Source organism: Anser anser, assembly GCF_964211835.1.
Source record: "Anser anser genome assembly, chromosome: 15".
NCBI lineage: Eukaryota > Metazoa > Chordata > Aves > Anseriformes > Anatidae > Anser > Anser anser.
The window spans coordinates 12,614,542-12,626,551 of NC_139736.1; the positions used below are offsets into that span (position 1 = coordinate 12,614,542).

Here is a 12,010-nt window from a genome sequence, read left to right on the forward strand (position 1 = left end):
CAGGGATCAGTTTTCAACCAGAGAAGGAACGGGCAGGATCCAGAAGCTGGCATGGAGGAGGAAACACATAGCTGAACCCCACCAAGGAAATACCTAGGTATACCTGAAGTGCTCTTAATACCAAGACTCTGCTATGGCGAGGCCCAAAGCCATAATAAAACATAAGTCACAGACTTGAATTTTAAGAAAACTGTTTACTGTCTGGAACTTTTAAAAATATTCCTGAGTCATGAAAACCCCCAGCAGACCAAAAAAGACGACATTGTTTCCAGTGTGGTAGGATGCAGGCTTCAAAAGGGTACTAGATCTCCTAAGGACGCCTCCTCACACGAAGCACATCCCGTGCCCTCAGAGGCACTTCACGTACCAACAACGTGAGATTTCCGAGCAGGCTGGCTGGGCTCGGGCCCACAGCAGAGCATCCAACACTAACTGGCCAGCCACTGAACCAAGTACCATGGCGTGTCATGCAAGGGAAGCAGAAGGCAGCAGCACGCGGAGCTACAACGCGGATTATTTGTGCCATTTGGGCTCAGCAAGGGAGCAGCCATCCCAGCTGACGACGTTCGCCACTGGAGCTGCGTTCAGTCATCGTCAGCAGCGCTGCAGCGTGTGAGATGCTGTGGGAGGAGGCCACGGCTCCACAGGTACCGGGACAAGAGCTGGTCGCAGAGGAAGGCGGTGCGTAAGCAGGCCAGGAGCAGCCGTACCGTGTGGGCAGAGCGCTGCCACGTTGAGAAGGCAAGAACCAGGCCGTGCATCCCCTGCGTGAGCACAAACATCCACGCGGAGTCTCTTCGGGCACGGGGAGGTGGAGCATCACTTCCCTTTTTGGGCTGCCATAAGCGGCACCGATGCTGTGATCCCCCCTCCCTCCGTCATCCCCCCCCGAAACAGCCTCATGGTTAATTAAACAGCTCCTGCATCCTCTTCTCTTCCCCACCGGCAAGGGCCGCCGATGGCGCTGCCAGGCAAGGCGAGAGTCCAGCCCCAAACCCTCCTCAGGAGCTCCGCTGCGATGCCCCGTCCAAGACCTGCTGGGCAATGTGAGCCAAGGCGGGGAAGGCAGAGCTCTTGGGAAACTCCCGGATGAAGTCTCTGCCTTCCTCCAAGCTCTGGCTAAGTTGGGGGTCCAGGGGAACGGAGCCTGTGGGGGAGAAGGGAAGGGGAGAGTGACTGCTTGCGCACCCCAGGGCAAAGGCCTGGAGTCAGGATGAAGAAACAGCCCTGCCAGAGGCATCTCTGGGGCAGCAGGAAAAAGGACAACCGCTGCCGCACCAAGCCCTTCAGCGGCTACTTCTCACCTCCCCCTGGCTCTGAGCCACCCCCACACCCCAGGGCTTCACAAGAGACTCTCCTACCCCAACCCCGACCCCAGCGCTGTCCTCTGCCCACGCTTCTTGGGGAGGCACCGAGACATTTCAGGAGGGCTGGCTGGCTTCAGGCTGGGTTGCTCAGACACCGGGATTTTAGCAGCCAGAGCAGGCTGCTGACCAGCACTGCCCCTGCTCCAGCGGGGCCAGATGCCCACTGCGAGCTGCGTGGATGGCAGAGGAGCAAACCAAGAACTGCACCTCACCTCTGACCAGCCCCAGGGGCTCCCGGGGGCCCAGGGCCCAGCCCACCTGCTCCACTGACAGCCTGTCTCCGCTCGAGCGCTCCCACGGCACCACGCGCACGTCGCCCCCGACGAGAAGGGCTCTGCTCCAGGGGCCACTCACCTAGAAAGGGGACTCCAGCGTACTTGGCCAGTTCCTCGCCTCCCCCTTTGGAAAAGATGTTTGTGCACTCCTGCGGGAGGAGAAACAGCAGTGAGGCACGCGCCCAGCGCAGGGCCCTGCGCAGCACCAGCTCCCCTCCGCCTCCCTGCCGCAGGGCGCTGCCCTTGCCCCTGCCCTCCCCCAGCTCTTTGTAGGACAGCAGAGCCCGTGGCTTCTTCCAGAGCTCCCCCGGCAGCTTCTCGTCCCCCAGGTCCACGGCATCACCCCCGTGGCGTTTCACTGATTTTCCACCTGAGGCACTGCAGCGTGCGATGCCCAGAAACGCCCAGGAACCCCCAAGGGCCCGGCAGCACCACCAAACTCACCGAGCAGTGCGGGCAGACGAAGCCGCTCATGTTCTCCACAATGCCCAGAACTCGCAGGCCCGTCTTCTTACAGAAGGTCACCTCTCGCCTCACGTCTCCCACAGCCACCGCCTGCGGGGACAGCGGGGCAGGTTAGAGGCGTCTGTCCCTCCAGAGGTGGCTCTGGAAGAGGCACACGCGTGGTTTGCAGCACAAGCGAGGAAGGGAATTAGGAGATGCTCTCTCCCCGTTGCTGGCTGTAACTTGGGCCAAGCCCTTCGCTACAGAAGCTGCACATGGGCTGTGCTGGAGGACGGGTGACAGCATTACCAGGGGTGCGACCCCGCCCCCATTAGCCGTGCCCGGGGGCTCCAGCTCAGCACCAGCGGGTTGCCCTACCTGGGGCGTTGTGACTAGGATCGCTCCAAGAGGCCTGTAGGGCCGCAGGGCCTCCACCGTGGAGATGTGCTCATCGGAGGTGCCCGGAGGTGTGTCCACGATGAGGAAGTCCAGTTCCCCCCAGGCCACGTCGGCAACAAACTGTTTTATCAAAGCTGCAGGAATAACGGGTGCCCCGTCCGAGGGATGGGACTCACCTGGGGAGGCAGCCCTGCAGAACAGGAGCCTCGCTCCGAGCAGGAGCCAGCAGCACCTCCGGGAGGGTTTGCTGACCGCACCAAGCTCTGGAAGGTCGCTGCCAGCAGCGAGAACCGACCGTACCGTTTTTCTTGGGTCCTCTCCACACTACAGCGTCGTCCGGCTTCTCCAGCAGGAAGCCGATGGACATGAGCGAGATGCTCTTCTCCTGGTCCACGAAGACCGGCACCCAGCCGCTGTCGCACTGGTGCACGTCGCTGTCCTGCGCCTTGAACATGCGGGGTATGCTGGGGCCGCACAGGTCCACGTCCAGGATCCCCACCTGCAGGCGGCGAGGCAGAGCCGTTCAGACAGGCCTGAGTGTGGCCCCGGCCCCCAGCCCTGCTCCGGGCGAGGGGAAGCGGCACCCGAATGTTTGCAGCTCGCAGCAGCCTCCAGACAGGACTCTGCAGCTCAGGAGCCAAAGCAGCAGGTTTGAAGCAAAGTTTCAAAGGGCTGCTTCAAGTTTTGACTGCCCTCCCGGTCTCCTGCTGTCCAAGGAAGCATCTCCTGGATATTTACAGGCACTTCGGAGACATATTTATTGCAGGGACCTGTCAGAAGCTAAGAGGCAGCGGCTCCACGAAGCCTTTAAGAAGTCCTCCTGGAACTCAGCTGCCTTGTGCTCGCAGCTCCCCTTTGTCCTTGCTGCGCTGAAAGCTAGCCCGCCTCTTTCCACAAGGGGCCGCGTCACACCACAAACAAGGAAATCATTTCCCAGTACGCCGGTTTGGAAAATAACACCGAAAAAAAACCAAAAAGCCTTGGATCCTGTCGGTCTCTCGGACAAAGGGGAAAAGAACGGCACCGCTACCTCTGCCGGGCTTCTCAGGGTCAAGAAACCCCACATCCTTAACAGAGCACCTCCGTGCTGCCCACACACACGCGTCCAGGAAGGACGAGGAGACCCAGGCCCGGCTGGACGTTGGGAAGGAGAAGTCAGGGCTCCGGCGCCCCGCCGCTCGCTCACCTTCTTGCCGGCGTGCCGCAGCGACAGGGCCAGCTGGGCGGCCACGGTGCTCTTCCCCACGCCGCCCTTCCCGGAGAGCACCAGCACGACGTGCCGCACGCCGGACAGGTTGCTTTGCTCTGGGGGGAAGAAGAGAGAAGGGACGGAGGGGTCAGAGGCAGCAGCGCGGGGCCGCGGGCGCTGAAGGAGCGGCGCCGAGCGGGAGCGGGGCGGGCTCGGAGAGGGCCCGGGCCCAGGGCCGGGCCTGGGGGGTGCGGGGCCGGGAGTCAGGGCCTGGCCCCGATGACCTCAGCGCTGCGGCAGCGCGGCCACGAGCGCCCGCGGGGCCCCACCACGGCCGGGAGGGGCCCGGGGGTGAGCTCAGCCCCTCGGCGCTTCCTGCCGGGGCCGGTCACCGCCGGGGCACGGGGAACACAGCCCCGGCACCGGGGACAGCTCCGCCGCCGGCAGCCGCTGAGGGCCCGGCGCCATGGAGCCCGCGGGGAGCACGGCGCAGCTCATCCGCGCCTGCACCGAGGGTAACGGCGGGGGGGGACCGGCGGGGGGGACACCGGGAGGGACCTGGGGGGTTCGGGAGGGGACCGGGAGAGGCGGTGCGGGGCCGGGTGCCACCGGCAGCCCCGCGCCGGGCCGGAACCGGGAGGAAGAGGGGGAGCGGAAGGGGGCCGCGCCGGGGCACCGGGCCCCGCCAGGCTCCGGTACGCGGCGAGACAGGGGCCGGGGGGACAGGGGCCGGGGCCGGGGCCGAGCACCAGACACCGGGCCGGGGGAGGGGGAGGGGGAGGCGAAGCCCCGGCCCCGGCCCCGGCCCCGGCCCCGGCCCCGGCCCCGGCCCCGGCCCCGGCCCCGCCGCTCACCGCCCGCCGCCGCCGCCCCCTCCATGCTGCCGCTGCCGCGCGGCGCCGCCCGCTTCCGCCTTCCGCCGCGGAAGCCCCGCCCCCCGCCGACTGGCAGGCGCCGCCCCCAATGGCGAGCCGCGCTCCCAGCCCCGCCCCGCCCTCTCAGCTCGTTGCCCGACCGATAGGCTCCGCGCTTTCCCCACCGGCGGCCGCCGCCCAATGGCGCTCCTTCGCGGAGATTGACGGGCGGCGCAGCCAGTAGCGCCCGACTCCAGGTGGGCGCCTCCCGCTTTCCCTTCCCCCGGCGCCGCGAGCGACGGAGCCGCGGGCCAACCGCGAGGCGGCGAGGCGGGGCGGCTGAGCCAATGGGCGCGGGGGAGGGGCGGGACCGGGAGCGGATTGTTTATGTGCCGGGAGGGGAAAGTAGGTCGGGGCCGCGGGGGGGAGCGGGGCCGGGGGGGGTCCCGGGGGGCCGGGCCCTGCGCGGGGCTGGGACCGGGGCGCTACGGGAGCGGGGCCTGGCGGCGGCGGCCCCCCGCTGGCAGAGCCCCGGGGGCGCAGGAGCAGGCCCCGGCCAGGCCCCAGGCCCTGAGGCCCAGCGGCTGCAGGGGGCGGGGGAGGGGGCCCGGCCCCGGGCAGGGCCTGCAGCTGCCGCCGCGCTCCTGGCAGGGCCGGGGGGGGGGGGGGGCTCCGCTTCCCTCAGCGGCCCCGTGCTGCGAGCGCTCCCCGGGCGGTCCCCGGCTCGGCCCTGCCGCCCGGGAGCCGCCAGCGGGGTCCGCTCGCCGCGGGGAGGACGAGGTGGGAGCCCTGGGGGGGGGGAGGCCGCCGCGGAGAGCCGGGGCCGGGCGGCGCCGCGCGTAACCCGCTGTCCGTTTCCGCCCCCCCGCAGCTTACCTCTCCCGGAACGCCATGGCGCGCCGCCCGCGGAGCAGCCGGGCCTGGCACTTGGTGCTGAGCGGGGTGCGCCACGAGGCCGACGGCCGGGCGGTCGCCTTGGCCACCGGCGCGCGAGGCTGGGGCTACGACTCGGACGGGCAGGTAGGAGGGTGCCGGGGGCTGCACCGCGCAACTGGCCCGGGTCGGGGGACGCTCTTAATGTAAAATCACGCCGGCGCTGCGGCGAGACGGAGGCGGCTGCTGCCTCCGAGCTGCAGCGTGGGGCTCCCAGCGCCTCTCCCCAAGGCGGCGGTCGCTGCGATGCCCGCGGTCTGCCCCACGGTTCTGCACTGCGGCTCTGTGTCTCCTGGCTAGTCGGGCCAGGGAACTGACTCATGCTAAATTAAATGCTTTTTAAAAGCACGTAAAGCAGGTGTATGTGAGGAAATAAAGAGTATATACAATATTTTTAAAATAATCATTTTAACTATTGATCTCAACATGTGTTTAAACTGCATCCATTCTGCAGTCTGGCTCCCCGTACAGCTGCTCTAACTTCTGGTCGTTGTGCAGCTGGTGTCGGGGGCCTGCGGGCTGCTTCAGTCCTTGCAATTGTGGTCTCAGAGTGAGGTGGGTTTGCCTCAGCCATCCTTCACGTTTTTCACCAGTCCTTCACGCTTTTCCCCAGTTCTTGTGTGTGAGTTCAGGTCCCCACACAGCCTGTGCGGCAGCGGGATTACAGCGAGCTGCTCGTGAAGCTTCTAAGCCAGGCTAAAGCACTACAAGGCCACCACTAGAGCACAGGGCCCAAATCCAGGCACTGCGCTCCCAGAAAATGTCAGCGCAGCTTTGTGCTTCTGCAGCCAGGCTTCTAGATGGCAGAGTCAGGGAAGGCCAATGAAAACCAGAAATCAAGCTTTCTAATCTATAAGCCGGAGAAGGAGGGGATGAGCAGCAGATAATTAAACTCGAGTCATTTCCAGCCCCACTGTCATACACAGCTACAACACCCTGAGTTTAAGGGACTGTTTTTAAATACCGATGACAAAATCTGCTGTGGGTATTGCCGTCTGCTAAGGGAGTGACTAACGAGCAGGGATGTCTGACAAGTTTGTAAGCCCGGAGTAACTTGCTGAGATCTGTAGTAAGAGGCCCCATTAGGTGACACCAAGCCTATGGGGTGAGACGGGGCTCTTCCTCTTACGTTGTCCGGTGCCGGGACGCTTGGGTCTCGTGGCATGGAGGAACGGTACATCAAGTTCTTGTGTTCGTGTGTGAGAGTAAACAAAAGACTTTTAATCCTTCACCAGGTTCCCTGTGGGCCTGTCCGCAGCACTGGCGCGAGGAGCTGCAGCCTCACTGCCTGGCTGGTTCTCCTCTGTCCTGCCCTCTCCCCTGCCTGGCCTCCTGTCCCCTTTCCTCCTCGTCTCTCCGGGGCAGCAGTTCCCAGCAGCGTGGCTCTGCCCTGGTTTGGCAGCGCAGGTGCAGAGCCCTGTGGAGATGTACGGGTTCTGTGCACAGCCGCGTGTTACGCGTCTGCTCTTCTTTTGGGGTTCCTTGGTGGCATCTCCAGCTGTCTGTAACCCGCACGCTGAAAACCTTTAGCACAATTTGCTCAAAAATGTGTGTGTCGCGCTGCTTGCCTCCCCGCCCCTGGAAGCTGCCGAGGCACAAAACGTGGCAGGTCCTGAAGCAGTGTAATCAGGGTGGCTCAGCCCTTTGCCTTCCTACACGGCGGGCCAGGCAGGGGCACGATGCAGCTGTGCTGCCACCGCCACGAGCCCGGGGACGTCCCCACGCAGCTCGGCAGCGTGCGAGACCTCGCCGAGCAGCCCGGCTGCAGGGAGAGCCGGCGCGGCCGCGGGCTGCGAGCCCAGCGCTCCAACCTGGGGGCGTCAGGCAGTGACGTCCCTCTGCTCCTCCCCACAGCACAGCGACTCGGATTCGGAGCCGGAGTTCTCCTCCCTGTCTCCCTCCATCCCGAGCGCCATCCCCGTGACGGGAGAGTCCTACTGCAACTGCGAGAACCAGAGCGAGGCTCCCTACTGCTCCAGCCTGCACGCCCTGCACCGCGTCAAGGACTGCCAGTGCGGCGAGGAGGATGAGTGTAAGGAAGGGGGTCCCAAACCACCCGCTGGAGTCCTTTGGGGTTTGAGGTGGGTGCAGTCCTGGCCTGGGGGCACGGACTGCGCCTCTGCGTGGATCTTTACTTTTCCACGGGGCCCTTACCTCTGCTCCGGCACCCGGTGCTCCTTTGTTACATCTCAAGGCCACGTAGAGTTTAGGAAGATTACAGGCACGTACATCCTGCTGTGTTCCAAGAGCCGAGCGCTGACCTTGTTAATGCATCAGGGTTCACCTCTGGAGACTTTCTTTCAAATCCAGCCGAGGCCAGCAGTGAAGTCAGCTCCTGTGGTTCCAGCCCCGTTAATGCTGATCCCTGGCACAGCCAGCAGGGCGCCCGGGCGCACGGTGGGGCTTTCTCAGAGCAGGCAGGAAGGCAGGCGGAGGGTGGGCCTGGGCTGGCCGAGAAAGTCCGTGGCACAGCAGAACCGCTGCAGTACTCGCGCTTTGGCTCTAGCCCCCTGAGCCAACAAGAAGTGAGTGCGATTCCCTCGGAGGAAAGGAGGTCTGTGGAGCTTTGTGTTAGCCAGAACAGGAACCGACGGTGTCAGGCAGGAGAGAGCACTGAACCGTCCCCACTGGGACACTGCGGAACGGTTCAGCCCTCAAATAATTCTCCCATGTGCACAGCTTAGGATTTAGCCTCTTAAACGGTTTTAAAAAAAAAAGTAAATCTTGACAGGCCCTCAAAACAACTGTCCGTCTGTGCTTTGGCTTGGAAATAGCTCCCTGAAGGCCTTTGCCCATCCTCGTCCCCTGTGTCCTTCCCGAGCAGATTTTGACTGGGTGTGGGATGACCTGAATAAGTCGACGGCCACCCTGCTGACCTGCGATAACCGCAAGGTGAACTTCCACATGGAGTACAGCTGCGGCACTGCGGCTATCCGGGGCAACAAGGAGCTGGCAGACGGGCAGCACTTCTGGGAGATCAAGATGACCTCGCCGGTCTATGGCACGGACATGGTACGTGGAACCAGGCTGCTGACAGGCGTGCAGCCAAGCCCGCTGTTCTCTGACCAGGTCGGCAGGCTTCCTCCAGCGGTTCACCTGGGCATCCTCGCTTAGCAGTAAGGAAATTGAAGCTGGGAGGGTAAGTGGTTCTAGGACCAGAATTAGGACCAGAACCTGATTTTCTTGCTTCCCTTTCACGCTGCTGGTAGATCACCGCTGATAAACTCAGCGAAGACTAAGGTCAGGCCTCAGCGCGGGGCAGCGTCCGGGCGGGCTGTGGTTAGCAGCAGGGCTCTGCCGAGCGCTGGGGCGTGCGCTGCTATGTCACTTCCTGCCCCCGGGACTGGAACTTGCCTCCCGTGGGGCTGGGCTGGGTGCCCTGCTGTGACCACCGCTCGTGTGGCTTGTGACCAGGGCCCGAACTCGCTCCCCACCGTTAATGTGGGGGCCACAGCCCCGTTAGCTCCCCCAGCCCTGCTCAGGCTGCACCGCACGCGCTGGCTGGCCCCCGAGCGCTGAACCCAGCGCCAGCCAAACCCTTCAGGGGAGATCTGACACCCCTGGCTTGGCTTCACCCAAATTTCCAACCTGTGGGGCTGTGCCAAGCAAAGGAGGGGAGACCCGGTGCCCCCGCAGACGCTAAGCCTGTGTTCTTCCTCCCAGATGGTGGGAATTGGGACATCGGATGTGAACCTGGACAAGTACCGCCACACCTTCTGCAGCCTGCTGGGCAAGGACGAGGACAGCTGGGGACTCTCCTACACAGGTGACACGGGCAGGGCAGCCGGAAAGCCAGCAACAGGTTTAGGAATTAGATGGCCTGAATGGGATTGCAGACAAAAAGGCCGCCTGGCCTGTGAATCACGTAGTTAACTATAATGAGAGCTGCTGCCCGTTCGCTTCCCCAGTGCTACTACACACCTGTGGGGCTTGCCTAAGCATCCCATTGCACAGGACAGACTGCTTCCTGCTCTCAGCTCTTGGAGCATCAAACTGTACCTGCGTTTTGCAGACCCCTTAGAACCAGCGTGTGAATTTCCGGGGCCTCTGGGCTGCAGGTTGAATATCACTGATTCGGGGTTTCAGTGTTGCTGCCCGGGCTCTGGTATTCCAGAACCCAGGCTTCCCTCTTTCCATCACGCGCCCTGAGGAGGAGGGCAGTCGGTGAGCGATTAGGGGACGGAGGGCTTTTGTAGGCACTGCCAGGCTGTACCAGAGGGAACTTGCAGTGAAGCGTGTGAGAATCGGGGTGAATTTGTGGAGCACAGACTTCCTATTGAACGCAAGGTGTGTTGTTTTAAGGACTGCTGCATCACAAGGGTGACAAGACAAACTTCTCCTCGAGGTTTGGCCAGGGCTCTATCATCGGGGTGCATTTGGACACGTGGCATGGGACACTCACGTTCTTCAAAAACCGCAAGTGCATAGGTAAGAGCAGGGGCAGCCACGGTGGCCTTCAGGCGCAGAGGAGAACGGGGGAGCATGGCAGCTTTAGCTGAACTCGAAGTTTGGCTGCAGCTGGGCTGCAAGGGAAAATACTGGCAAAGTAAGTCAGTCAGAACTAACGTGAAACCTCCCTGACGCTGTCCCCTGCAGGGGTTGCAGCTACGAAGCTGCAGAACAAGAAGTTTTACCCCATGGTGTGCTCGACGGCAGCCAAGAGCAGCATGAAGGTGATCCGCTCCTGCGCCAGCTGCACATCTCTCCAGTACCTCTGCTGCTACCGCCTGCGCCAGCTCCTGCCCAACTACGTGGACACGCTGGAGGTGCTGCCGTTGCCACCAGGACTCAAGCAAGTGCTACACAACAAACTGGGGTGGGTCTTAAGCATGAACTATAGCACATCAAAGCCTTCCTCCTCATCGTCGGGAAGCGACTCAGATAGCTCCTGTGGCTCGGATGCAGAGGCCTGCCAAAGGAAGAGGTGCAGGAGGACGTAGTGTCTCTTCAGACGAACTGCTTTGAGGGAGTCGGGTGGCGTTTTGTTCCGCCGCCTGCAAGGGCAGGCCAGGCCTGACGCACCTCCTTCTTCACGGGGACATCCGTTTCTACTTGTTTGGGAAGATTTCTCTTACTCTGGTTGAAATCTTTAGCCTAAACATCCATCACTTGCGTTGAGAATACCTGCTGGCTAAGAGGCCTCAGCTCTGTGAAACAGGTGAACTGCAGCCAGGTACCTGAGGTTAATCTCCTGGCTCGGCATCAAAGCCATCGCCTCTTTCTGAAGAAAGCCTCCTCGCTGCAGGCTGTCAGCAGAGACGAGATTGAAGGTGGCCTCCCGGTCTCAAAGCGTACTTCTAGCAAACTCTAGTCAAGTAACTGACTTGATTCATCGAAAGACAAAATCAAGGACTAGTCCCCCTCCTCCTAACTGTTGTGTGTTGGTTTGGTATCCGCCATGAATTCATCACACTGGGGGGCATGATCGAACGGCAGCACTTAGGGAAACGGGCTCCTGGGGATGAATCTACGCCACTTGTGAGAGAGCAATTACTTAAAAGAGTTGAGCTGTTAGTGATCATTCTTGAGCCCCCCCCATGACTTTAATTGCTTTGCATGTTGGCTACTGCTGCTTCTCCTGTATCAAAGACTGTATTAAACTGTAATAAAAAAGTATAAACTGCCTTTTATTCCTCTGATGGCCCTTAAAGGCACGATTCTGAATGCGGTTGACAAAAATAGCCACGCTAGCAAAGCCAATAGCCTGGAGGGGATATTTTAAATGCAACATTTGTTTGTGAGGTCTAGATGAGGTGAAGGAAGTGGAGATTACCTCGCCTCTGCCCTGTTGAGGGTTCTTGCACTTCTCACCGGACCACCACAGCCTGGCCTCGATGGAGCTCCAGCAGAGCCATGCTGACGCCTGTGGCTGCAAACAGGAAGGGAGGGCTGCAGCGTTTTGTAAGAGGTGTGTTCTGACAGGCTATGGCCAGACAAACAACCCCAAATGCCCACCCCAGAGCCTGAAAATCAGAGCAGCTCGTGTGTGCAGGACAGGCGCTGACCAAGACGTGCGTGGTGCCGGCGGCAGGCCCCTTCTACGTGCTGGGGAGAAATGCTGGATCAGAGCCTGGAACAGAATAATCCAGTAGTGGCCTGGTACCGCTGCCAGCAAGTGGCATGCAGCAGAGCCTTCCTGCTTTTTTTTTTGCATTTCAGCTGCTCTAAGATTCTAGACAGGAAAGAGGAGGGAAAAGCGCTTTAGCTGCTCCTCGCAGATTAGGCCACGAGCGCTGGCTGGGAGCAAGCAGCGCGGCGAGGGGTCAGGTACTCGAGCGGTTCTTGCCAGGCTTCTGTCACGCTGTCAGGACAGCCGGGCTCCAGGGACTTGATCAGTCAGCAGCCTCCCAGCGTTGCCACTGCGAACACAAGTAGCCACCTGCTGCCTTTTCTCCTGGTCATTGTAGACCTGCAAAAGCCTCATGCAAAGCCTTTTGCTCCACCTGCATTTATTCCCCATGACCATGCCTTTCCTTCCCGCATCGTGAATCTTTAAACAAAGATGGCTCTGGTGTCTCTGGTTACGAGCTTTGAATGAGAACTGTAATT

General features: G+C 61.7%; 2 protein-coding genes across 4 annotated transcripts; one reads left to right on the forward strand and one right to left on the reverse strand.

The window, feature by feature from the left end:
- Positions 1–179: 179 nt before the first annotated feature.
- Positions 180–4,677, reverse strand: NUBP2 (NUBP iron-sulfur cluster assembly factor 2, cytosolic). The gene is made up of 7 exons (XM_083799796.1): positions 4,529–4,677; positions 3,672–3,790; positions 2,786–2,984; positions 2,465–2,619; positions 2,087–2,197; positions 1,722–1,791; positions 180–1,147 (listed from the first exon to the last, which is right to left on the reverse strand). The coding sequence occupies exons 1-7, from the start codon at positions 4,551–4,553 to the stop codon at positions 1,002–1,004; spliced, it is 825 nt and encodes a 274-aa protein (XP_083655922.1). The 5' UTR covers positions 4,554–4,677; the 3' UTR covers positions 180–1,001.
- SPSB3 (splA/ryanodine receptor domain and SOCS box containing 3) lies at positions 4,005–11,088 on the forward strand. 3 transcript variants are annotated; one of them, XM_083799793.1, is made up of 7 exons: positions 4,005–4,189; positions 5,400–5,548; positions 7,316–7,493; positions 8,286–8,473; positions 9,125–9,227; positions 9,764–9,889; positions 10,058–11,088. In XM_083799793.1, the coding sequence occupies exons 1-7, from the start codon at positions 4,141–4,143 to the stop codon at positions 10,399–10,401; spliced, it is 1,137 nt and encodes a 378-aa protein (XP_083655919.1). In that variant the 5' UTR covers positions 4,005–4,140; the 3' UTR covers positions 10,402–11,088. The 3 variants fall into 3 exon arrangements, with proteins under 3 accessions (XP_083655919.1, XP_083655918.1, XP_083655920.1); XM_083799792.1 differs by lacking the exon at positions 4,005–4,189 and adding an exon at positions 4,834–4,933; XM_083799794.1 differs by lacking the exon at positions 4,005–4,189 and adding an exon at positions 5,160–5,308.
- Positions 11,089–12,010: the final 922 nt, after the last annotated feature.